The sequence below is a fragment of the Balaenoptera physalus genome (genome assembly GCF_965194825.1).
Source record: "Balaenoptera physalus genome assembly, chromosome: 7".
NCBI classification, from domain to species: domain Eukaryota; kingdom Metazoa; phylum Chordata; class Mammalia; order Artiodactyla; family Balaenopteridae; genus Balaenoptera; species Balaenoptera physalus.
The window spans coordinates 118,572,446-118,597,599 of record NC_138886.1 but is presented as its reverse complement, the minus strand read 5'-3'; the positions used below and the strand labels follow the sequence as shown (position 1 = coordinate 118,597,599).

At 41.0% G+C, this 25,154-nt stretch overlaps 1 protein-coding gene across 4 annotated transcripts in view; it reads left to right on the top strand.

Moving 5' to 3' along the window:
* GALNTL6 (polypeptide N-acetylgalactosaminyltransferase like 6) overlaps window positions 1-25,154 on the top strand; it is a 1,158,938-nt gene that overhangs the window by 379,723 nt on the left and 754,061 nt on the right. For all 4 annotated transcript variants that reach the window (XM_082468905.1, XM_082468902.1, XM_082468903.1 and 1 more), the window contains exon 2: window positions 9,120-9,228. In XM_082468905.1, coding sequence (XP_082325031.1) covers window positions 9,120-9,228 — 109 coding nt within the window. The remainder of the gene's footprint in view (window positions 1-9,119; window positions 9,229-25,154) is intronic.

Sequence of the window (25,154 nt, the reverse complement as noted above, 5' to 3'; positions counted from 1 at the left end):
ATAGACTCGCCTGGAACACTGGTTTTCATTACACGGTGGCGTCCTTTCAACTGTGTTTAGTAGCATGAAAACATGCTTGTCTCATTCAAACTCCAACCCTCTACAGGTGGGGTAGCACGGTGGGTGGGCCTCAGAAATCACCTCGTTGTTGGGAAGGGGGATGGAACCCAGGAGCATCTAACAAGCCTGTGCAACAATGTCAATCTTATTGTTTTCACCTATAACCTCGCCCTCAGAAACACCTGATGCCTCCAATTTCACATATTTTAGAAGTTCACTGGCAAAACAAAAACAAAGAACAAAATACACTTCCCTCCCAGTAACTCTCAGCCGTTTACAAAAAGGTCATGTCAGTTCCACTGTCTGCTTTCTTGATTTCTCTGGTGCGTCACTGCCATTTTCATGGGGTTTCTGGAGAAAGCAAAGATTAACGCTTGCAGTCAATTAACTCTTGCAGTCAATCTGCTCTTGTATTACCAGCTGCTACGGATTCTCAGCATTACATAGATCAAAAGAAGGAAAATAAGATGTGCCTGGTAATGTTGGAGGAGGGCGGGGAGAGGTCATGACCTCTGGTTAACCCCAAGCTTGGACCAGGCGACCAGAGGCCCCTCCCCTCCCGTGTCCGGGGAATGCACGCCCTGCCTCCTCTCCCCATCAGGAGCTCTTTCAAGAACGCAGCCTTCAGAGAGCACAGCGGCGTGGGGACCACCTGATTGCATAGTGACCGAGCCCCTTCAGGCCTCTAGATAAACTTCTGAGACTCAGCGAGCGGGCGAGTGCAGACGGCGGCTTGTTCTGGGGCCGCTCGGGACAAGGCTGCTGCGTAAGTTCTCTGTTTGTTACCCGCGCCGCCGCCCATCTGGAGGGCCTGCCTCTCTCGGTGGGTCTCTCCTTGCTGTCTGTGTAGGGGGCTGGCTTGTGCACTAACAACTGGGGAACCCTCCAAGAAGAGGACCTTGAGAGAGAGATGCCCGCAGGGAAGACCCCGAGTTGGCCGTCGCCCTCTGTGGGAGGAGGGGTGTCCTAAATGTTGGACGCCCTGAAGACGCCAGCTGGTCCAAGGCGGCTGTCTGAACTGCTGTAGGGCCCAGCCTCCCAGACGGGAGAGGAATGGTCCCCTCAGTGGGCTGACCTCTGCCCCACAGATGCCGACTAGAGGCTGAAAGGAGGGCCGAGGCCCCGGGAGGAGGCGCGGAGCCGCCTGCAATGCTGGCGGCAGGCGAGGCGGAGCGAGGCCGAGCTGGGGGCTCCAGTCGGCTGTTTGCAGAACGCGGCTGCAGGCCGGCGGATGAACATGCAGCGCTTGTGACATCCTGGTTGGGACGCCAAGAGGCGCGACCCCTGGGAAGCTGATGAGGATGAAGACGAGGACATTGTGGTGACTGACGGTCGAACGGACGAAAGCCCCTCGCCACCCACCCCTCATACAAAGGACAGCAAAAGCACATCAAGGGCAGCCCCCGCCAGCGGGCAGCCCCCAGCTCAGGAAACGTTCCTGAGGGGAGACTATACCACCGCCGAGGTTATTGATGCAGCTTCCGAGTTCCAGCAAAAAGCCAGAGAAAGTATCCAGGAGAGGTTAGTGCGGCTATGGGATGGGGGGGGGGCGGGCAGAGGAAATAAGCATTACCCCCCCGACACACACCCACACGCCCTGCCCTCCAGCAGCACCTGCATAGCGCTGGGGGGTCCAGGTGCTTAGAGGTTGGTTTATTCTAGCTGTTGGGAGGCCTGGGACCCTGGAAATCTAGAGAGGAGGTGCAGCGGATTCTTAGGGAGTTGGACATGAAACAGGCCAACTACCCCCGGTCTTTTTTTTTTTTTTTAAACTTTGGGTTATTTATTTATGGCTGTGTTGGGTCTTCGTTTCTGTGCGAGGGCTTTCTCTAGTTGCGGCGAGCGGGGGTCACTCTTCATCGCGGTGCGCGGGCCTCTCACTATCGCAGCCTCTCTCGTTGCGGAGCACAGGCTCCAGACGCGCAGGCTCAGTAGTTGTGGCTCACGGGCCTAGTTGCTCCGCGGCATGTGGGATCTTCCCAGAGCAGGGCTCGAACCCGTGTCCCCTGCATTGGCAGGCAGATTCTCAACTACTGCGCCACCAGGGAAGGCCCCCCCAAGGGAAGCCCCCCCCCACCCCTGGTCTTTGAAGGCTGCCACATTTACTGCAGGAGTGAAAGCTGAGACCCGCCCGCCCGCCCCAGCACCGGCTATGGGATGAGAGGTCCACTCTGAGCTCAGCTGTGAGACAAGTGACTTATGATGCTGGATAGTCCGTTGCCCAGTGCTAATCTGGGGGAAACAGGCAAATCCTGCGAATGGGTACCAGCTGTGGAAAGACCTGAGGGAGACAGAGAGAGCTTGAAAAGCCCCAGGGCTATTCCAACAGTGAAAATAACCCAGAAGCAAAGGTGGTTTGACCTCAGTGCTGCCCGGGGCCCACCTGACAAGATAGACCAGCCTGTGGAAACATTTAAAACCCGCGCAGCAGTTCAGACTTGCCCCACCGCCCCTCTCATCCCTGACGGCCCGCCTGCTCCAGCAGAGGCCTCAGGGATATAGCCCTATTCGGCGTCCGTGCCTGCCACACCCCTGGTACAGGACGAGGGCCAAGATCACCTCCAGCTGAGGGCCATCAGGGGATGATCAGAGGCCTCACGTTGAGCTCACTAGTCATTGGTCCCCAGAAATAAACAACAGGTGATGGCTCTGCTTGCTACTGGAACTGAATGTGCTCTATTACAGCACAATTGATGGTTAAAGAGGACAAACAGTTATGTCAGGAAGGTAGGACGGTCCCTTTGACACTGCAAATTGGGCGTTCTCCACCAGGAGATTACGAAGTTTTAATCTCTCCGATACCAAAGAACAAATTGGGTGTTGATCTCCTAGGAGGTCAAACTCTGCAAACCCTTAATGGTGAAATTGGCCTCAGGTTACAGTAATCACATCAGTGCTGAGGGGGAACACCAGCTGGGAACCAGTAAGCCTACCACTCCTTGAGGCGTGGTCACTGTGGAACCAGATGAACTGCCTGGGAGCCTAAGGAAACAGGAGAAACTATCCAAGAACTGCACAGAGTGGGTATCATACTCGCTGCCCGTAGTGCTTTCCACAGCCCCGCGAGGCCAGTAAAAAAGCCAGATGGCTGCTGGCGGATGAGGCTGCACTAGGAGAAATGAGCGAGGCGGTCCGCGTCACTGCCCGCCTCTAAGATGCCTTGGCTGTGGTCCTAGGCGTGCACCATGCTGAGCTGGACTTAGCAGATGCTTTCTTCAGTCCACCCCTGGCCAGAGTCAAGCGATCAGTTTGCCTTCACGTGGGAGGGACAGCAGTGGAACTTTCCAGTGCCTCCCGGCAGCTGCTGCACAGCCCATGCAGGTCATGGTGTTGGTGAATAGGGTCCCGCTGCGCGCCGCTTACAAAATCAAACTCACAAATGTTCCTAGAAGGGAAAGTTGTCTTTAATCAGAGTGCCGACAATCTGGGGAGATGGTGAACTCTGTGTCCCCCCAAAACCACTTCTGAGATTCTGCTCACCATGGAAGTTTTAAAGGGAAGGAGGGGAGTAATCTCAGTGAATCACTGAGATGGGGGGGCGTCAGGATCACCGCCGTCCCCCACTGTGTGCAGGCTCGTGAACTCCTCGTGATCTTCCTCTAGATGTTCTCTTGCGCCCACAGTTTGTTCGCGACATTATGGGAGGGGACACTAGGGAAGAGATCTGGTCACCTGTTAATTACTCATTCTCCATTTCTACATCTTTGCCTACACTTGTCCGTTCTTTCTGTAGATCAAAGTATTGTGTGATCAAAAGACTTGAAAAGTGCGCCTGGGCTGGAGATGAGTAGAGCATGGGGTGCCTGGTGAAAAGTTAGTCACAGTACAGCTCTGCTAAAGTGACAGGGAAAGGGGCTTCCTGTTGAGGGCGGTTTCCTACAAAGAGCTGCTTACAATGGGACGGTAGCCCGAGACCTGTCCCTCTTTCCTTCCCACATCAGTAAAATGGGCCCGACACACTGACGATACAGTGTTAACACGTGAAGACTAACCTCTGCTTCAGGGCACTGCAGACTTTGCCAGAACACCTGTGAGGGAGGGGCTGGGCAGTGAACCCACAGACAATTCAAGGCACTGCAGTGAAGGTTTGGGAATTGCTTGTTCGGGTAAGACATGCATTGTCTCAGCAGCTGTGTTTGAGAAGGTGCAGCCTATCTGACCCCTGGAAGAGGTGCCAGCCTTTGGAGGGGCTTGGGGAGGGCTTTTATTCCCCACCTGGCATAGTGTATGCATCCCTTTTACTACCTGGTAAAGAAGAGGCCCGTGTGGGACTGTGGATCAGGGCAGCAAGCGGCCGTTGAGAAGCCAAAATACCAGGGAAGCAGATTAAAGCTGCGGGCATCTCCCAAGCGGGGCTGCCATTTGAGTTTGATGGATCTGTGACTCCCGGAAGTATGGGTAGGCCCCTGTGGCAGGAACAACAGGAGAAGAGAGTTCCCCTAGGATTTTGGTCCCAGTTCTGGAAGGGGGGCGGAAGCCAAGTAGCCCTCCAGAGAGCAAAAGACCCTGGCAGTCTACCTCACGCTCCTCCAGGTAGAGCATCCCGGGAAGAAACAGCATGTTGTAGCTCCCCTGCCCATCAAGGGGTGCGTTGAGAAGACGCTGCATGGGTCCCCGCAACCTCCCAGGCTGACGAAGTGGCAGCCTGTCTGCAGCAGAGAAGCCCCTGTCTGCCTGTCCGCTGTGTCTAGAAACGCAGGTGCTCTTAGGCCCCGTGGAGCCTGTAGATCCTCCCAATGCCCCCTCCCCTGTTTTTGTGGCGGTCCCTGCAGCCTGGAGAGAGGAAGTGGGGAAATTTCCGCTGAAGCCTGGCATACAGATGGGTCTAGTTGGGGCAGCCCAACGACAGGGGCGTCAGTTGCCCTTTGGCCCAACACTGACACCATCTAGGTGGAAACTGGAAGGGACTGCAGCAGCCAGGGGGCTAGACTCAGACCTGCTGAGCTGGTCATCACCCCTGAGCCCTGGCCGGTAACCCTTGGCCCTGACAGCTGGACTGTTCTACAGGGCTTGACCTGTTGGTGTAGACAAGGGGAAGCCTAGGGGTGGATGATCGTGATTAAGCCCTTGGGGGCTCAGGATTTGCGGAAGGACTTTTATGTTCACCAGCAAGAGCCTGAGGCAGCCCTCACTGTCTTCCACATCCTGGTCCGTGAGGTACGGACCCCCTAGGCCATCAGGAAGCAATGGTCCAGCTCAGTATGAGCCCTAAAAACTGATCCTTCAGGAGATGCATCAGATGGGGTGCACAGAAAAGTGGGGCCACTCAGTGTCTATACTGGTCCCCATCCACCCCTTCCTGGGCAGTCCCCAAGGATGCCGGGTTGCCCTTGAAATACAGTGACTGGTTCATGCAGTAGCAGCATGTCCTGTGTGTCCTAAACAACCCCCAGGCGACTGCCTAAGGAGTATGGGGCCATCCAGCGGAGGAGTTCCCAAAAGTTGAGGGATTGGCAAGTTGATCATATCGGTCCCCTCCATCCAAGTGAGCATTCTAAATGTGCCTCAACTTGTGAGGACACTGTGTCTGGCTTAACCCAAACTTTCCCTTTTTCCACTCAAACCAGGCAATTTTTTTTCACCCATTAGGCAATTAGAGAAACTGAATGCCCTGTATGGATGCCATCGTCGGATAGCGATCAGGGGTCATGTTCAAAGGTCATGATGTGCAAGACTGGGTAAAACAACATGGTATCGGATGGAGGTTCCATCTCTCCTATAGCCCACAAGCAGCAGGATTGGTAGAAAGGAAAAAATGGAATATTAAAGCAGCAGATTAAATTACTAACAAGTAAAACAGCGTAGCCAGGGGGACTAAGTTACCACTTCGGCTTTGATACATTTGAGCAATCAACCAGTGGGGCCTGTTGCCCCATATTCCAGACTGGGGACCCCTGCCAGAGCACCCAATACTGTAAAGGTACAGAAATGGTGGAAACAATGGGGAGCAGCATGCTGTGGGCTGAGAACGCCAAGCCCCATCACACCTGGGACACGTGCAGCTACTGGGATTTGCGGTGGGATATCCCACAGGGATGGGTGGGTTACCTCACACCCCTGGGTGAGGGGGAACCACTCAGTCTCCCCTGGGACCCCATTGTCCTGCTGCCAGCTGGGACAGTGGAAACGCACCACACCTGGGATGGAAGGTGCACCCTCGAGTGAGGGGAGAAGCTGGGGCCCTGGTCTGGCATCTCTGGCCCCCAGTCTGTCTCCTCACGCCTAACAGTGTTCCTCCCCAGCCAGTGTGTGTGGTTTGCACAACCAGGTCAAGTTCCTAAAGAGCCAGAGGGCACGCTCTGTTTCCCACTGGAACCGCCCTTCGGCTGCCATCTTTGTCCCCCTATCGGCCTGCAGGACGTCATAGCTCACGCAGAAGCCCTGACTACATTCGCCTAGCAAGCTTTGAATGAAGCCAACAAGGCTGTCTTTACTGAACACTGAAGTGCCTCTAATGAGGAGGGCCGTCCTCCCAGACAGGGTGGCCTTGGACACTGTCCCTGCCTCCCAAGGAAGGATCTAGACAGTGCTGTGTGTTCACACCCGCTGAGTCTGCTGATGCGTCATCTTTAGTCAATCACAGGAGGACACAAGTGAAAGTCCTGCGTCATCAGACCCCAGCCTAGAGGACTTCATAAACCAGTGGTTCGAAATCACGGGGCTCTTGGTGGAAACAAATTGTTATGGTTTTGAGAATCATCTTGCTCTGTGTCTTCTCTTGCCTGTACCTGTATTGCTGCAGAGGTCTCTGCCTGCAACGCAGTCAGACGGCCGCCTGGAGCCACCTCCAGGCTCAGAAGACCCCTTGCAGACCCGCTCAGGGCACACTGCAAAAGTGAGGTCATGTGAGATTGTAAGGGCCTGTCTCAAGGGGTGGGGTGTTGGAGGAGGTCACCAGGAGGTCATGGCAACTGGTCCACCTGCCAGCTGGACCTGAGTGATGGGAGGCTCCCCACCCTTCCCCTGTCCTTGGAAGGGACATCCGCCAACCATTCCCAAGGTGGGAACCAGTTTCAAGGATGCAGACTTGAGAGAGTAAAGTGATGTTGAGACCGTCTGGGCTGAATAAGTGACTGGACCCTGTTAAGGCCTCTTTATGAACTTTTAAGATTCAGGCAGACGGATGCAGAGATCAAGTTGTCTTGCAGGACAAGCCTCATGTGTAAGTTCCCTGCATATTAAACCCACCCCCTGCCCATCTGGAAGGTCTGCCTCTCTCCCTCTCTCCTTGCCCTCCATGTTTGGGGGTGGAGTAGGGGGCTGGCTTGTGAACCAACAGGTAATCAGAGAGAGCTTTGCATATTCAGAGTTTACACAAGAACATCTCCAGGTTTCATGGCAAAGTTTATTTTGAAATTATCTATTTTGATCTGAAGGTGATGTTTATTATAAATCAGTATTATCTAAATCTGTAAGATTTCTATGATTGCTCAGCACTCATCATTGGAAATGCATGGCTGAGACAAAACATGGGTTTTTTATTTTAAAGTTATTTGGTTATTTAAATCTTCCCATTCACAGCTGAGTTTGGGAAAACTTCTAATTATAAAAGCAATATCAATCAGAAAAAAATGCATGAGTTTTTTAGTGTTGCTATTATAACCCCCAAATTGTTTTATTCCATTTTCTTCTATTTTTATATTTTCTGTTAATTTTTCCATCTTTTCTTTCTCGTCATCCTCCTTTTAAACTTTTTTCTTTTTATTCTTAATATTTTATATAAACTCATCATCATCCTTTGTTTATTCCTCTGTTGTTTTCCTGAACTCACCGCTATTATGAACAATTTTTTAAAAAAATATACAAATAATAGTCACCTGATCTGGAAAATCTTTCTTCTGATTTAACTACCTTTTTTTATATTAAGTCCATTTTTATTCTTTCAAAACAAGTGGATCCTTTATAAGCTATAAAGATGGACCCAAGGTAGATAATTTTTACATAAGCACAGTAGTTGTACTGTTTTAAAATAAGAAGTAAGACCTTTTATTTGCCTTGGAAAGGCTCTTAGGGTAGAATTTCCTCACTGAAATTATTCATCTTTTGTTTTAAATTGAAACTTTCAAAAGTGTTCTCTTCATTCTGTTGATGTTTTATTTATTTCCAAAAATGAACCAATTAAAGGAAAATGGTATGTGAATATGAAAACATTTATTTTACATTATCTTGACTGTTAAGATTGTGAAAATAAATTTCATTCAAAACATTTTTTGTTTATGACCAAAATAAACACCATAAAGAGAGAAGTAGCTTCAGCCATGCACACAGAAATAATTTTCAAGGTGACATTAGAATACATTGAATTTTACTAAAGCATAAAACATGTTGTGACTACAGTTGTTGACTTTGTAATAATTTCAACTAAAGCATAACCACACACCATAATTTGACAGAAATCTAGGTGGTAGGCAGTATTTAATAGTTGTTAGGACCACCATGTTGGTCTTAATAGAACTGGTCCAAGTCCTGACTTGGCCCCTGTGGTTTCATTCAAGTTATTTTACGTCTCTGGGCCTTCGATTAATTAGCAGAAAAATGAAGGTTTACAACCAAAGACTATCATAAAGACCGAAGGATCTTCTATACACAGAGTATCCAACTTGGTACCTGGTACACAGTGAGCATTCAATAAATGCTTGCTAATATTGTCACCAGGCCATTCAAATATACTTGATCAAAACAAGTAAAATTGTACAAATCACAAACAAAAGTATTTCCATGATACAAAATCAATACTACTAATATTTACACTTGGGGCAAGTGAAAACAGCTAGGCATTTATGCTCAGACGAGGTGGTACACTAAGTTATTAACGTCTCTGGATGAAATAAAATTGGAAATGGTAGGTGTTGTGTGCGACGCATGCTCTTATTTTTAAAACGGAAAAGGGTTTTAAAATGTGTATTCATCTGGTCACTAGCAACAGCTTCCTCTTCAGTAGACTGAGGAGGATCACTTATTCGAGTATTTGATTGCCTGTGATGTGCCTGGCTGTGTTTACCTGCCATGCAAAAGGAAATACCTCCTTTTTATGCTCTGAATACTTTCCTTTTCCACAGACATTTCCACTGGGCCTGGGAGATGGGCAGTTCTATGCATGGACAGATGGTGTAAGAAGAAAGGACTGGCATGACTACGGGAGCATTCAGAAAGAGGCTGTGCGCTCAGGTACGGAGTTCCGTGTATCCCAAAGTGCTACTTTGCTTTGTCACTTACAGGATCTCTCGTTAGTGTTTCTTCTGCACCCAGTAAGGTAGGTTTCATGGGGACATTGGAGGTCAACGCTGGGCAGAACCAAAACAATTTCAAATTTCAGAGAGAGAAAAAATATAATGAATAGCCTTTACAATATGAGCTGAACAAAGAGGTCATTCGAGTTTTAGAAATCTGCCGTGCTTTATACTTCCAGAGTGTCTTTCAATCATTTCTGGGGGTGTCTTGGATTTATTCATGAGACTTGACTTGGAACACATGTATCTTGAGCTAGATTCGCTCATTAGGGCTGTGGTGTATCTAACTGGCTGGGCCAAGGATGGAAGGAGGACCGCAGTTCTAGACACTGACAGGTGGCTCAGAAGAGCCGGGGACCTGAAGTTGGCCGTACCTGGGCAAACTAACAGGCAGTTCAGTGGGATCCAGTAGGTCTGTCTATGCAGAGCAGATTCTAGTCTCAGGCTAGGGATAGAGGAAACATTTTACTTCTTGGAAAAGTAACAGGAAAAATTATGTCCTTCTAGAAGGACTTAGGTTGTTGGAAACAGGGATTCAGAAGGGTATAGACGTAATAACCGAGTGAAGGTAATAACCTTCACTGATGATAGGAGGTCCATATTCTATTATTCAACCAAAGGAGCTCTGTTGGGTTTTCTGTTTGTTTGTTTTTTGTTTTGGTTTGTTTCTTGTTTTTTTTTTTTGTCACGGTGAGGATATCACAGAAATTGAGAAGCTATGGTTTGGTAAAGACATCTTAGCAACATGGAAATGGTGCATCCCAGGTCAAATCAGCAGCAGAATCACGAGTAGCCACAGGCTGAGGTTCTCCTGGCCAGCCTTCCTCCTGACTTATCCCCGCAGGAAGACAGGAGTGAGATATTCAGATAGTTATGACAGTGGTCAGGGCTTTGGATGTTCTCAGCTCTGGATCAGGTGTGCTTGACTTAATTAGAGTCTTCCATGTTCTTCTTTCATTCCTTTCCTCCAAGTAAGACTGTCCCCACCCCACCCCCAGCTTGTCATAAGAAGTTCCCTGTCCCTCAGAGCGTCAGCCTCTTCCATGTGACATCACCCCTCCAACCTTGGCGTGACTCCGTGAACAGTGACAAAGGCAAGCTCCTTACCAGAATCCGTACTTTTCCAATCCTCTGATCTTTTTCCTCTATTTGCTTGATCAGCCCTGTATTCATCCAACCATCTGTTTCTTTTTTTAACCACAAGATGCTGAAAGTTTGGGGAGATGTTCTCATAATTTAACCACAAGTTAGTAATAATAATAAAAATAATAATAATTGAATAGATGTTTTGTACTAGGGGCTTTGCGTATGTATTTTATTTAAATTTCACAATGACTTTGATAGATAGGTATTATAATCCCCAATTTGTAAAAAGAAAAAAGGAAAGAAAAAGAAATGAGTTCTTAAGAATTCGTGAAATGTTATCCAAGGTCAAACAGCCAGTAATTTGTAGAGAGAGATTAAAAGTCAGGTCGTCTTATGCTCCGTTACACCCCTCCATCAGACATCAAATGATAATATCTGGGCAAAATGAAGTAATGGCAAGAGAACATATGGGAGAGAGACACACCGGGTTCATATCCTAGCTTTTCTGTGTAAGTGGTAAGTCAGTTTGTCTGTCTGATGTTCTACTTTGCAGAATTGCTGTAAGGATTAAAGATACTATATCTAAAGTAATTGGCCAATTATTTGCACATATTATAAACTCCACCAATGATAACTGTAATTATTTTTCCATCTAAGTTACTTTCACTTGATTTGGTGTGCCTATCCTTTGCTTGTGCCAATGAGTTTTGGACACAAAATCCAATACTTCACATTTATTTCTGCTACGTACTACCCTTTCTGCCTCCTGGAAAAATGTACCTTTAATTTTCTCATCAGAGCTCAGGGCAAGGGAAATTGACCTACAAAGAAAATTGGTGATAAAACAAGTTTCCTAAAGTACAAATTTTGTGTGCAATTAAAATACTTTTAAATGCTAGTATGTATACATGAAAGATACATGAAAAGTGCAATAGACTATAATTTATCATTTTTTAGAAATACCGTAGAATATAACCTAAATAAAATATGCACACACAAACACACATGCAGTTATAAAGTCAAAATAAGATAAACATCTCTGTTCCCAATAAGCAGGCCAAGAAAAAGGGTCATTGGTACTATTGTGTCTCTTCCAAGTCTTGGAATTTGTATTCACTCTTACTTTTGTCTGTAATTTCTCATGTCTAAACAAATATTGTTGCATTTTGCCTGTGTTTGGACTTTATCTAAACATTGAATCATATAGTATGGCTTTCTTCTTTCATTCAAAATTATTTTTGAGATCCATTCTTGTGAGTGTGTGCACTTCTAGTTGATTCGTTGTAACTGTTGTTTAATTTTCTTTTTTTTAATATAAACTTTTCAAATCTTTAAACTCCTAGGTTTTTTTAAACATGTATTATGACAGTGGTCTCATTGTACCATTCTATCCTCTCGCTTCACCCGAACTAAATATAAAATCATTTTTAGCAGTAAAGCAGATAACTTTTAATGAAATGGGTGAACTCCAAAATGGAAATTATAAGACTTCAAAAGATTATTTTTTTTCCCCACCACCATCCTCCCCCCACCCCCCCACTTTCCCCCCTTGGTGTCCATACGTTTGTTCTCTACATCTGTCTCTCTATTTCTGCCCTGCAAACCAGTTCATCTGTACCATTTTTCTAGATTCCACATAATATGCGTTAACATACGATATTTGTTTTTCTCTTTCTGACTTACTTCACTCTGTATGACAGTCACTAGGTCCATGAACGTCTCTACAGATAACCCAATTTCATTGCTTTTTATGGCTGAATAATATTCCATTGTATATATGTACCACATCTTCTTTATCCATTCATCTGTCGATGGGCATTTAGGTTGCTTCCGTGACCTGGCTATTGTAAATAGTGCTGCAATGAACATTCGGGTGCATGTGTCTTTTTGAATTATGGTTTTCTCTGGGTATATGCCCTGTTGTTTAATTTTCCACAACGGTTTCCACTTTGTAAACATTCTGAGAGTTCCCAGGTTTGGGTTATGTATGACGCTACTCTAAGTATTCTTGCACATGGTTCTGGGATAGAGACAATATTTTTTAGGGTACATATTTAATAGTAGAATTTGCATGTCCGAGGAATGCACGTTTCAGTTATATTATGTAGTACGTGACAAACTGTTTTTCCAAGTTGATATACTGATTTCACTCCAATCAGTAATGGATGGAATTCCCATTGCTCTGCATCCTGTCAACACTTAATATTACTGTGTGACTTTTCATTTTTCTCAATTTTGTGGTATGAAATAATCACTCATTGTCACATAAATTTGCATATTACTAATTTTAATGTAGTTGCTCTCTTATTTCTGCTTATGGGCCATTTGTGCCTTCTCTTAGGTAAAAGTCCTATTCATTTCTATTTCCAGTTTTTTTATTTCTTTATTTTTCTTATTGATCTACAGAGTGCTTTTAATTTTTTTGAATAATATCCTTCATCAGTTGTACATGGTGAAAATATCTTATCCCACATTTTGTATATTTTTTAAAAAACCTCTATATATTGCCTAATGAGTAGAAGTTCTTAATTTTGTTTTAGTGAAATTTACAAATAATTTTTAAAGGATAGACTTAATTGCTGTTCTACATTGTCTTTTTAAGCTTGAGAATTTTACCTTTTACATTTAGGTCTTAAATGCAGCTCATCTTCATTTTTATATCATGTGAGGTAGGGGTCCAATATTTATTTAGGTTTTACCTAGTTAGATATCCAATCAACAGCACCATTTATTAGAAAAATGTATCTTTTCCCACATCGATCAGCAGTGTTGACTGTATTATAAAAAGTTTCCATATTTGTGTGTTCTCATTCTGGTTTCTCAGTTCTGTTCCGTGAGTGAAAAACTTTGAGCTAATGAAATAGTATCTTATGTACTATATCTTTATAACAATTGTTGATATCTGGTAAAGTTCATTCTGCTTTCTTTGCTTTTCTTCTTGGGAATGTTTTGCCATTCTTAACATTAGGATTTTCTTTAAACTTTTAGATTCAACTTGTCAGACTTTATGCACAATATGCAGATACACACAGAATATTGGAATTTTAGAATTGTATTAAGTCTATTGATAAATTAGGGAATAATTTACATTTTTTTCAATATTAAATTATTCATTCTGTGGTATATCATTATATTTCTTGGTGCTTATTTGTTATCTTTAGGGGTGTGTTTGTAATTTGATTCTCAGACATTTTCAGTGTTATTCCTAGAAAACTAACATTATATGGGTATTGAGCATGTTGTTGATCTTATTGAAGTTCTGAACTATTTGTAGCTGGTATAGAGAAAGGTTAATAATTTTTAAATATAGACCCAAATTTAGAAAACATTCTAAACTCTTTTATGAATTACAATCATTTACCCGTAAGTTATTTTGGATTGTTAGTGCAGATACTCATAATATCTATAAGTAGTGACAGTGTTTAAAATTTTTTCCATCCTAGACCTTACAATTTTAGTTATTTTTACTCTGTTTCTGCACTTGCTAGGAACTTGAGTATCATGTTGTCCAGTGGGTATTGGTGGCTGCTTTTGATTTGTTATGGTTCTGACAATAGCAAATTAGATACTTGTGTTAGCATTTAATCTACTTAATGAAAATGTACACTGTTTACTAGGCCTTCTGGATATGACTTTCTGAGAGTTTTACTTTTTTTACACCTAAATGAATGTTGATTTTAATCAAAATTTTTTTTGTTTGCATGTATTGAAATAAGATACATTTTCTCCTTTATGTTTTTGAGTATGTTGTACCTATTGATTTCTAATAGAAATCAAACTTTGAAATTGCAGACTAAATGTGACTTTTTATTTATTACTGGACTTAGTTTGTACTATTTTAGCAATATCACATCTTTACTCATGAGTGAATATTGGCCATGAATTTTTCCTTCTCATAGAATCCCTGTCAAGTTTTGGTAACAATGTAATGATGGCTTCATGAAATGATTTGACTAATACCTCTCATCTTTCTACACTTTGTAATTGCTTGTGGTATAATAGAATTATTTACTTACTAATAGTTAACGATCATCTTGTGGGTGAAGATTATCTGGACTGGACTTTTCTTAGAGCAAAGATTTTTTGCTCCTGGGTTAAAATGTTCATACTTGTTAACACATTTATTCATAACATCCTCTTAAAGATTTTATAATGTCTGTCATGCTTAAATTAATGTTGCTTTTCCTTTCAAATGTCATTTATTTGGTTTTTGTCATTTTTCCTTAACTTATTATACTAGGAAATTGTCAATTTTATTAATTATGTCAAAAACCAATTTTCGACATAGTTCATCTTATCTATTGTGTTTTTCTCATTGATTTACAGTCATACTTATTACTTCTTTTCTTTGACTTTTACTATATTTTTCTATATTAAAAAATTAGATTCATACCTCCTTAATTTCAGCCTTCTATTGTAGAATAAGCATCTAGGACTCTAAATTTCTTTCCAAGCACTGATTTAAGTAAACCACACTGGTCTGTGGTTTGATGTTTTATATTTGTTTGTTATGTTTTAATTATATTGTTTTACTTATGTTTTCAAATGTCTGTCCTACTTAATAAACACTGAAAATATCTTAAAAATATGAAAATCCAGAAAATACTTCCTGGTGAGATCTCAATAATCTTTATAGAAGTGTATTAGCATAATATACCAGATGCATTTTATCAAATGTCTTTGTTATGTTTTTATTGATGTTGTTAGTTTATGTTTTGTTTTGACAATTACATCTTTGTGGGATATTTGATAATTTTTGAAATATCAGGTATTTTAAGTAATTGTTTTCATATAAGCAGGTGGAATATAGGGGGAAAGGAGGTAGTTGAGTTATGAGGAAATGGTGAAAATGCTTCCACCTTTGAGAAAAATGGAGAGTTCTTGTTTTCTTTTCTTAATTAATTTTTATTGGAGTTTAGTTGCTTTACAATGTTGGGTTAGTTTCTTGCTTTACAGCAAAGTGAATCTGTCATACATATACATATATCCCCTCTTTTTTAGATTTCCTTCCCATTTAGGTCACCACAGAACATTGAGTAGAGTTCCCTGTGCTACACAGTAGGTTCTTATTAGTTATCTATTTTATACATAGTAGTGTATATATGTCAGTCCCAATCTCCCAATTCATCCACTCTCCTTCCCCCTTGGTAACCGTAAGTTTGTTCTCTACATCTGTGACTTTATTTCTGCTTTGAAAATAAATTCATCTTATGTGAACTTTGCAAATAAGTTCACCTGTACCATTTTTCTAGATTCCACATATAAGTGATATTATATGATATTTGTTTTTCTCTTTCTGACTTACCTCACTCTGTATGACAGTCTCTGGGTCCATCCACATCTCTGCAAATGGCACTATTTTGTTCCTTTTTATGGCTAATATTCCATTGTATATATATACCACATCTTCTTTATCGATTCCTCTGTTGATGGACATTTAGGTTGCTTCCATGTCCTGGCTATTGTAAATAGTGCTGCAATGAACATTGGGGTGCATGCATCCTTTTGAATTATGGTTTTCTCTGGATATATGCCTAGGAGTGGGATTGCTGGGTCTTATGGTAGTTCTGTTTTTAGTTTTTTAAGGAACCTCCATACTGTTCTGCATAGTGGTTGTACAAATTTACATTCCCACCAACAGTGGAAAAGGAATTTACATTCACTTTTCTCCACACCCTCTTCAGCATTTATTGTTTGAAAATATTTTGATGATGGCTCTTCTCACAGGTGTGAGGTGATAGCTCATTGTACTTTTGATTTGCATTTCTCTAATAATTAGTGATGTTGAGCATCTTTTCATGTATTTGTTGGCCACCTGTATGTCTTTTTGGAGAAATGTCTATTTAGATCTTCTGCCCATTTTTTGATTAGGTGGTTTGGTTTTTTTGATATTGAGCTGCATGAGCTGTTTGTATATTTTGGAGATTAATCCCTTGTCATTTGCTTCATTTGCAAATGTTTCCTCCTATTCTGAGGGTTGTCTTTTCGTCTTGTTTCTGGTTTCCTTTGCTGTGCAAAAGCTTTTAAGTTTCATTAGGTCCCATTTGTTTATTTTTGTTTTTATTTTCATTACTCTAGGTGGTGCGTCAAGAAGATCTTGCTGTGATTTATGGCAAAGAGTTTTCTGCCTGTATTTTCCTCAGAGAGTTTTATAGTATCCAGCCTTATATTTAGGTCTTTAATCCATTTTGAGTTTATTTTTGTGTATGGTGTTAAGGAGTGTTCTAATTTCATTCTTTAACATGTAGCTGTCCAGTTTTCCCAGCACCACTTATTGAAGAGGCTGTCTTTTCTCCACTGTATATTCTCGCCTCCTTTGTCATAGATTAGGTGTCCATAGGTGCGTGGGTTTATCTCTGGGCTTTCTATCCTGTTCCATTGATCTATATTTCTGGTTTTGTACCAGTACCATACTGTCTTGATTACTGTAGCTTTGTGGTATAGTCCGAAGTCAGGGAGCCTGATTCCTCCAGCTCTGTTCTTCTTTCTCAAGATTGCTTTCTCTATTCGGGGTCTTCTGTGTTTCCATACAAAGTGTACAATTTTTTGTTCTAATTCTGTGAAAAATGCCCTTGGTAATTTGACAGGGATTGCATTGAACCTGTAGATTGCTTTAGGTTGAGAAAATGGAGTTCTTGCATGAAAAAAAAAATATAAAAGGAGCAATTGAAGGATAGATTCCCAGACCTCAGGTGTAACTTAGTGTTCTTTTCTGGTACCTCTGTGCCCTTAGAGTTATAGTAAATTATAAGGATTTAAAAAAATTTGTTACAGGAATTCTAACTAATGTTTTTAAAAAAGCAGAGTTTCTATTATTTCATAATCTTTGTTTGCAGAGTAGCATTAACCAAACCAATTTACCAATAGATGAATAATATCCAACATACCATTTCAGGTTCAGGAAGGCTTCCCAGAAGAGGTAAACCAAGTTTTCAAGATAAAGTCATATCCTGATACTAGATACATTTGTGCTTTCATCCAAGTAATTTTCTGAATGCTCTTTCTCATTATTTCCTATGAACCCAGTCATATTTTAGGCATTTTTTCTAATCATATATCTTATATATGACCCCATTATATTTCATTTAGTTAGTTTCACATCATTTGAGAACTTATTGACATTAGATTTTATCTCTTAACGGTTTAGCTCTCCTTTTGAGTTTTATTGTATCACAAAATTGATAAGCATGCTTGTTGAACCATCATTCAAATTATTTATAAAAGTTGAATGGAAAGAACTGAAATACAGATTCTTTTGATATAATATGAAAGATGGTGTGTAAATTGATATTGACCCATTATTCAATAAGCATTGGGTATAATCATTATAGCAACTAAAGAGATATCCAGCTGAAATCACTCCATATATAAATTTTTTTAAATGCCATATATTTCTGAAATAAAGATAAACCCTGCCTATGGCATTTCCCTGAACTGTGAACCTAATAACTTCTACTGGATGTTGACAAGAAAATGTAATTAGTATAGGTAGCTGTTTCTTAATTAATATGTGATGTTCCTGAATTCTCATAACATATTTTTGAAGTCATCCATCCAGAGTGATGCAGGGGTGTGTGTGCATGGGCACACTTGCACATGTGATTTATGAAATTGTTAGTAAGACCCCTGATCTGTATTTGTAGAGAGCACCTATTTTTAGTTTTGAAATTTTAAGATTTTTCTTATCCAGTCTTCTTTTTATTCTAACTCAGAGTTTCACTGTGTTTATCACTGTTTTTTTGGATTTCAGTATGTGTGAACTCAACATGAAAAAAGCTGTTTTCAACCTTTGTATTCTCTCTATTTCTTTGAAATAGGTTATATCCTCATATAATCACAATCAATTCCTGCATCCCACTATATGCCTCAGGAATCCTGTGAAATTATATTTAACTTCTCACTGTTTCCATTTGCTTAGTTGTACTTACAGGTTTGACTAGTCAAGGCTTTTACTATCTTGTCATTTTAATAATTTGTTCATTCACTTATTTGGCAAATACTTATAAATGTCACTATATTTCAAATACTGCTCCAACGTCTGGAAGAAAAAGATGGACAAAAATGAATTCCAGTGGCTGTTGTATAGTGAGAACATAGTTGCAGGAGCTTTCACTCCAACCATGACACCATGGTTGTCACAGTGCCATGACATGACCCGGTTATTGACACTATGGCTATTCGAATCCTGACCATTAATCTCTCTTGCCTAAACTATTTCAGTAGCTTCTTCACTGATCTCCCTGCCCCACTGTCAGCTCTTCAAATTACAGCCAGAGCAATCTTCTAAAAATATATAGATCATTTCACTCCTCTGCTCCAAAGCATATAAAGCCCAGTCATCATATCCAAAAGGTACTCCAAGTCCCTTCCATAAGTACGAGATACAGCATGAGCCACCCCTGACCCAGGGCTCTGTCCTTCTCTCCTGCTGGTCGATGTGCAGTCTCTCCACTGGCCGTGTTGTCCTCTTTGTTTTCCCTCAAGGATGATAAACACGTTCCAGGACTTTTCACTTGCTGTTCCTGCTGCCTGGACCAAACACTTGTGGTCTGTATCTTTACAGCCCACCCTCCCCTTCCTTAAGGTCATGAGACAGTATATCACCTGCTTTGATATGACTGCCAATCACCATATTATCATAGAGCGAAAGAGTCCTTTTCATTCTCTCTCCATCACTTGGCCTACTTAATTTTTATAGCAGTTATCCTTCTATCTATATTTGTACACATATGCATTTATTTAATGAGTTAAAAATTTGATATTCCCTGAATTAGAATCACTTACCCAAGGGCTCTAAGTCACATTAGCTTGAATCATTTGAATTGGGCTTTTTAAATAATGACACTCCGGTATTAGGAAAGTACTGTGAGCATGGCTGCTACTTTTCTCTTCTGGAGATTGCATCCCAGGCCCCCTTAAACCTCAGTATCTGAGTTACTAAGGGGTCATACTAATCAGCCTGAATGTGCATCACAAAACATCTGAAAGGTCTGAATTAAAACGCTATTGGAGAGATAAGAAAGTACCATGCTTTAGAATGATTCACATTAGGCTTTCCTCAGTTCCTTTAAACAAGAGCTCCCTTTAGTGCTGATCAGGGACCCATTTTGCTCTTAAATGTCTTTATTCTACATAATTGAACAAGATTGCCAACCAAACAGAATGGGAAACGAAATGTGCTCCATCTGGGAGAGACTGTAACTACTTTGCTTTCAGAAAGTACAAAATGGTAGTTTTGCTCTAACTACTGCGGCTCCTGGTCATCTTTTATTGATGCCTCATGTCTTTCTTTTTTTTTCCCTGTGCTATATAGTAGGTCATTAGTAGTTATCTATTTTATATATAGTAGTGTGTATATGTCAATGCCTGTCTCCCAATTTATCCCTCCCCCACCCTTTCCCCTTTGGTAACCATAAGTTTGTTTTCTACATCTTTGACTCTGTTTCTGTTTTGAAAATAAGTTCATTTGTACCATTTTTTTAGATTCCACATATAAGCGATATCATTCATGTCTCTTAAAAATAGTATCTGGCATCTTTTTTGTTACTACAAACAATGAACATTGTTTATTGTTAATAATTTAGTATAATTGATATGTCTATGATGTGTTATCAGTAAATTTCATAATGAGGTTTGTTGGAAGGTGGTCAACTTTGGGAATATTGCCAAAATAACATTCATTATTATTCATTAGATGCAAATGAACTTTTAATGAAATATTTCCTTTGACACTCATTGTATAGTAATGAAAATGTTAACTGGAACTGAAAAGATGGTGAGCATTCTGTTGAGATGTATCATTTACGTGGCTAATAACAGAACAAAATTTAGCTGAAACTGAAGTGAGTGACAATTACCTAGGGAAAAATACCTTCAGTATCACAAGATGAAAATAACAGTGTAGAAATATCTCAGGAGATTTGTTAAACTGCACTCAGTTTGTGTTAAAAAAAAAAAAAAGACAAAATTAACTTTTAAAAATAACTCAATCTAACCATATGTTGCAGAAGTTGAAATATCAACTTCCCATGGGCAAGTGTGCATGGGATTAATTAGCCTTTTTTTCCTCATTAGTAAAATATGGTTTGATGATAATGCTTATTACAGAGTTATTTTAAGTGTTAATTAAGTTATTTAAGTAAACTGTCTGGGCTGTAGTATATACTCAATATATGGATATCTGTAGGCATGTGGACCTTGTTTTATTGTACTTGGCAGGTATTATGCTTTTTGGAAACTGAACATTTGTGGCAACCCTGCTTTTGAGCAAGTCTGTTAGCACCATTTTTCCAACACATTCGCTCATTTCCTGTCCCTGTGTCACATTTGGTAAATCCCACAATATTTTAAACATTTTTATTATTATTGTGTTTGTTATGGTGATCTATGATCAGTGATCTCTGATGTTCCTGTTATAATTGTTTGTGGGGCACCATGGACCACTGCACCCATACAAGATAGGGAACTTCATCGGTAAATGTTGTGTGTTCTCACTGCTCCATGGCCACCCATTCCCATCTTTCTCCCTCCCTCGGGCCTCCCTACTCCCTGAGACACAACAGTATTGAAATTAGGACAGTTAGTAACCCCACAATGGCCTCTAAGTGTTCCAGTGAAAGGAAGAGTCCCATGTCTCTTGCTTTAAGTCAAAAGCTAGAAACGATGAAGCTTAGTGAGGAAGGCATGTCAAAATCCAAGACAGGCTGAAAGCTAAGCCTCTGTGCCAAACAGTCAGCCAAGCTGTGAATGCAAAGGAGAAGCTCCTGATGGAAATGAAAAGCACTGCTCCAGTGAACACATGAATGATAAGAAAGCGAAACAGCCGTACTGCTCGTATGGAGAAAGTCTTAATGGTCTAGGTAGATGATCAAACCAGCCACAACATTCCCTTGAGTCAAAGCCTAATCGAGAGCAAAGCCCTAACTCTTGTCAAATCTGTGAAGGCTGAGAGAGGTGAGGAAGCTGCAGAAGAGAAGTTTGAAGCAATAATGGTTGGTTCATAGGTTGAAGGACAGAAGCCATCTCCATGACATAAAAGTTCAAGGTAAAGCAGCAAGTGCTGTTGGAGAACCTGCAGCAGGTTATCCAGGAGATCCAGCTAAGATAGAGAATGAGATGACAGATTTTCAATGTAGATGAGATAGCTTTCTGTTGGAAGAAGATGCCATCTAGGACTTTCACAGCAAGGGAGGAGAAGTCAACGTCTGGCTTCAGAGCTTCAGAGGACAGGCTGACGGTCTCATTAGGAGGTGATGCACCTGGTGATGTAAGTTGAACCCAATGCTCATTTACGAATCCAAAACTCTTGGGCCCTTAAGAATTATGCTAAATCTACTCTGTCTGCACTCTATAAGTGGAAAGACAAAGCCTGGATGACAGCACTTCTGTTTACAACATAGTTTACTGAATATTTTAAGCCTACTGTTGAGACGTACTGCTCAGAAAAAATAGATTCAAATATTACTGTGCTTTGAGTAGGCATCTGGTCACCCAAGAGCTATGACATAGATGAACAATTTTATTTTCATGCTAGCACAACATCTACTCTGCAGCCCATGGATCAAGGAGAGATTTTGACTTTCAAGCCTTATTATTTAAGAAATACATTTTGTAAGGCTATCGATGCCATAGATAATGTTTCCTCTGATGGATCTTAGCAAAGTCAATTGAAAACCTTCTGAAAAGGATTCATCATTCTAGATGCCATTAAGAACATTTGAGGTTCATAGGAAGAGGTCAGAATATCAACATTAACAGGAATGTGGAAGAAGTCGATTACTTTGAGGGGTTCAAGACTTCAGTGGAGGAAATAAGTGCAGATGTGGTAGAAAGAGCAAGTGAACTAGAATTAGAAGAGGAGCCTGAAGACGTGGCTGTGTGGCTGCTGTCTCATGACAGAACTAACGAATGAGGGTTTGCTTCTTGTACGTGAGCAATGGAAGTGGTTTCTCAAGATGGAGTCTATTCCTGGTGAAGATGCTGTGAAAATTGTTGAAATGACAACAAAGGATTTAGGCTCTGACATAAACTTAGTGGATAAAGCAGCCAGCAGGGTTTGAGAGGACTGACTCCAGTTTTGAAGAAGTTCTGCTGTGGGTAAAATGCTATCCAACCGCATGTCATGCTGCAGAGAAATCGTTCATGAAAGGAAGAGTCAATGGATGTGGCAGACTCCATTGTTGTTTATTTTAAGAAATTGTCACAGCTACCCCAGCCTTCAGCAACCGCCCCCCTGATCAGTCAGCAGCCATCAACATCCAACATCCAGGCAAGACCCTCCACCAGCAAAAAGATTTTGACTCGCTGAAGGCTCAGATGATGGTTAGCATTCTTTAGCCAGAAAGTAGTTTTAAAGTCTGTTCTTTGTTTTTTTCAGACATAATGCTATTATACACTTAATAGATTACAGTACAGTGTAAACTGAACTTTTAAATGCACTGGGAAACCAAATGTTTTGTGTGATTTGCTTTACTGTGATAGTCACTTTATTTTGGTTGTCTGGAACCAAACCCACAGTATCTCTGAGGTTTGCCTGTGTTCACGTAACCTTGATTCCTATGACTATGTGATTATAGACTGAATCACCTAGTCATAATTTTTCTCATGCCTTCACATTTCATCAGTTGACACAAAGTCTCACCAAAAAACTTCCCTGGGGTGTCCATATTTATTTATACTTCAAGTAACACTATCTTTAGGATTTCTTATTACAGACATTTTATGCACATCTTCCCCAAACCTGTTTGCCTCTCAGTACTGTTTTTATCCCTTGTCAAAAACATCTTTCCTATGGTGGTAGCTGTGGTTATTCTCAAATTTTTTCTGCCTTTAAACGCCCCATATTTGGAAGGAGTCATATGAGTAGATAATGACTCCCGATGATGAAAAGGTAGGAAAATGTTTTGCTGAACCAATATGGTGTTTGATAGGAGCTAGTAAGGAAAAGATGAGAAACACGTAGTGAAGTAAAGGATTTGAATCTAAATGGATCAAGTAGACTAAGGTTAAATTGATTTTTATGCCTGCCATTTACATTTCTGAAGCCTTGTACCCAATTTTAGTCTTGCCAGTTTTAACCTTTTTCTGTACAGCTCTGAAGTAAGTGTGAAGTTGTAAATCTGTATTCCTAGCAGCTTGCACTAGAAAACTCTCATGCCCACTGTACCTAATATTTACACTTCAACGCCATTGGTAATAGTTCTGCTAGTAGTGGCTCTAATCTGGAAACTCCAAGAAGATAGAGTCACTACTTTTGCTGTGGATTTACTTTTTTAGTAGGAGTCAAAGCCATCCTTACATTTAGTCTTGTACAGTTTATGTACTTATGTAGCATATATATTTTAGGAAGAAGAGTGCAAGAACTAAAAGTAGAGAATAAATTTTTGATGACCAAGGACTCTGTCACCATTATGACATTAGTTGAGTTTTTGCAACATGCTAATGCTGTGATAACTGAGAGTTTCCCATGATTTGAGGGAAATCACTAATTTGTTTGATCTCAAGTGGTCATTAAGGCGTTGTATTTCAGGCACAAGGCATAGAGATTTAAGTGGTTATTTGAACATCCTCCAAAATTCATATCCAGGACCTGGCATAAATTTATTAGTAATGAGTTCTGGGCCACCGTGGCTCTGGGGGAAATGCATGTGCTCACCCACTGGGGAAGGAAAATGCCAGCTGGGGAGACCAGTGCAGGACTTTCCAGACACTGGTTCAGAACCATGAACCCCAGTTTGACTTGATGCTTTTTGAGTGAGTAGCAGTGGTGTTTGAGCAGCCTTCGCACCAGATGAAAGCAGCTGTGCCTTATGATACTTATTAGTCACAGAAACATGGCGTAAGTGGTCCTCAGGAATACTAGAAGCTCAAGTCCAGGGTTGTTAAATTGTGTTTAATTGAAGTATAGTTTACAATGTTGTGTTAATATCAGGTGTACAGCAATTTTATATATATGTTTATATATATATATAATTATTCAGATTCTTTTATAGGTTATTACAAAATATTGAGTATAGTTCCCTGTGCTATACAAGGTCCTTGTTGGTTATCTATTTTATATACAGTAGTGTGTATATGTTAATCCCAAACTCCTAATTTATCCCCCCCTTTCCCCTTTGGTAACCATAAATTGGTTTTCTATATTACCCAGCCATAGAAAAGAATGAACTAATGCCATTTGCAGCAACATGGATGGACCTAGGGATTATCATACTAAGTGAAGTAAGCCAGACAAAGACAAATATCATATGATATTGCTTATATATGGAATCTAAAAAAATGATACAAATGAACTTATTTACGAAACAGAAATAGACTCACAGACGTAGAAAACAAACTTAGGGTTGTTTAATTTTGAAGGAAATTATCTCTGCCCAAAAGTATGTAAAAGAAACTTGTATTATTTATAAAACATAGACATCATAAAATAATGGAAAAATAAGATTTGATGGTCAAGGGATTTAATTTAATACAGTGTTTGTTTACTGGTGTGAAGTGACAAGGAGAGCCCAGTAGAATTAGTATTATCAGGCATTTAATAATTATTTGAATTTCCTTGGTGACCAACTGAGCCTTAGGCATCCAAATACATTATTGGACTAGAATGAATGAATTAACTTAATAGACATTGACCTAGATTAACTGTCTAATGGAATTTAGTAGTACACATTAATTGAAGTATATTTATTAGTAGTGATTCCACTCATGCACAAAAAAATTTTATTTTGTTTTGAAGAACAAGAATCCTTAAGGAAAATCTTTTGAAATTATACCAAATGT